This window comes from Condylura cristata, unplaced genomic scaffold (genome assembly GCF_000260355.1).
Source record: "Condylura cristata isolate star-nosed mole 26May11 unplaced genomic scaffold, ConCri1.0 scaffold00004, whole genome shotgun sequence".
Taxonomy (NCBI): Eukaryota; Metazoa; Chordata; class Mammalia; order Eulipotyphla; family Talpidae; genus Condylura; species Condylura cristata.
This window is the reverse complement of record NW_004567105.1, coordinates 199663-200867: the sequence shown is the minus strand read 5'-3', so window position 1 is coordinate 200867 and position 1205 is coordinate 199663. Positions and strand designations below refer to the sequence as shown.

Genomic DNA, 1205 nt, shown 5'->3' with positions numbered 1-1205 from the left:
GCAGCCGCTGCACAAACTCCTCAGGTGGGGTGCCGGTCACCTTCATGATCTCCTTCAGCTGGTCCAGGTCTGAGCGAGGTCAGGAGCACAGCAGGCAGCAGCGGCCGCCCCGCCCCCGCCCTCCCCGCAGGCCAAGGATACGGTCGCTGCCCTTGAACAGCGTCTTGCCAGTGAGCATCTCCGCCATGATGCAGCCCACTGACCAGATGTCCACTAGGACAGAAGCCCGCATCAGGGACACGGGCCGGGCAGAGGGGCGGCCAGGGGACGCGGACGGCTGTGCCCTGCCCAACTCCACCCTGCCCAGCAGGCTTCTCCTGAGGGGCAGCCACACCCCTCCATCTCGGGGGGACGGGGCAGGGGTGCCGCCCGCCTGGAGGCACCACGCCCCGGGCAGCTGCTCACCCGTCTGCGTATAGTGCATCCAATTCAAGATGACCTCCGGGGCCCGGTACCAGCGGGTGACCACATACCCGGTCATCTCACTGTCCGCCTGCCGGGCCAGGCCGAAGTCCAGGATCTGCGGCAGACCAGGAAGGCACAGCAGAGGTGTCCAGGGCTTGCGGCCAGGCTGCGGCCAGAGGCCTCGGGACCAGCTGCACCACCAGCCCCTGCCAACCCTCCAGGCTCGGTCTCGGCCAGATGCCAGGGCTCCCCACAGTCTCTCTCCAGTGGCCAGTTCAACCGATGTTGCCTACCCCCCTTAGGAGCTGGCACGCAGGGGCCCCTCCTTCAACCCCTGCCAGCCCCAGCCAGGGACTGGGCAGCAGGTGCTGCCCGCGGAGGCGGCCTCCTGGGCAGGGGCCAGCTGCTGGGCTGGGCGGGAGGGCCTCCGGGCCTGCGGCCCCGGGAGCGGCGGGCAGTGGGGCCCCTGCGCACTGCCCCCACCACCCACCTTCAGCTCGCAGTCCTCGTTCACCGCCAGGTTGCCCGGCTTCAGGTCCTGGAAGGCGAGAGCGGCCATGGTGGCCCGGCAGAGCAGACGAGGCAGCAGCCCGCAGGCGGGAGCCAGCCGCCACCGCCCCGCCGCGGGGGAGGGGGGGACGCTGGACACGCGGTGTGCCCGCCAGCACCGGCAGGGGAGGGACGGGCTGTCCTCCCGTACAGCCAGAGGCTGCGCCCACTCACCCTGTGCACGACGCCAGCTGCATGGATGTACTGCGGGAAGGGGCAGGGGTCAGGGCCTGCGGCTGTGCGCCCACCCC

The 1205-nt window shown here is 71.1% G+C and overlaps 1 protein-coding gene across 1 annotated transcript in view; it reads right to left on the bottom strand.

Annotated features, from left to right (window-relative positions):
* The window catches only part of MAPK11 (mitogen-activated protein kinase 11), a 12640-nt gene that overhangs the window by 929 nt on the left and 10506 nt on the right, over positions 1-1205 (bottom strand). The window contains exons 16-20 of the mRNA XM_012735078.1: positions 1129-1160; positions 896-943; positions 406-520; positions 142-213; positions 3-69 (exon numbers count right to left, since the gene is read on the bottom strand). Coding sequence (XP_012590532.1) covers positions 3-69; positions 142-213; positions 406-520; positions 896-943; positions 1129-1160 — 334 coding nt within the window. The remainder of the gene's footprint in view (positions 1-2; positions 70-141; positions 214-405; positions 521-895; positions 944-1128; positions 1161-1205) is intronic.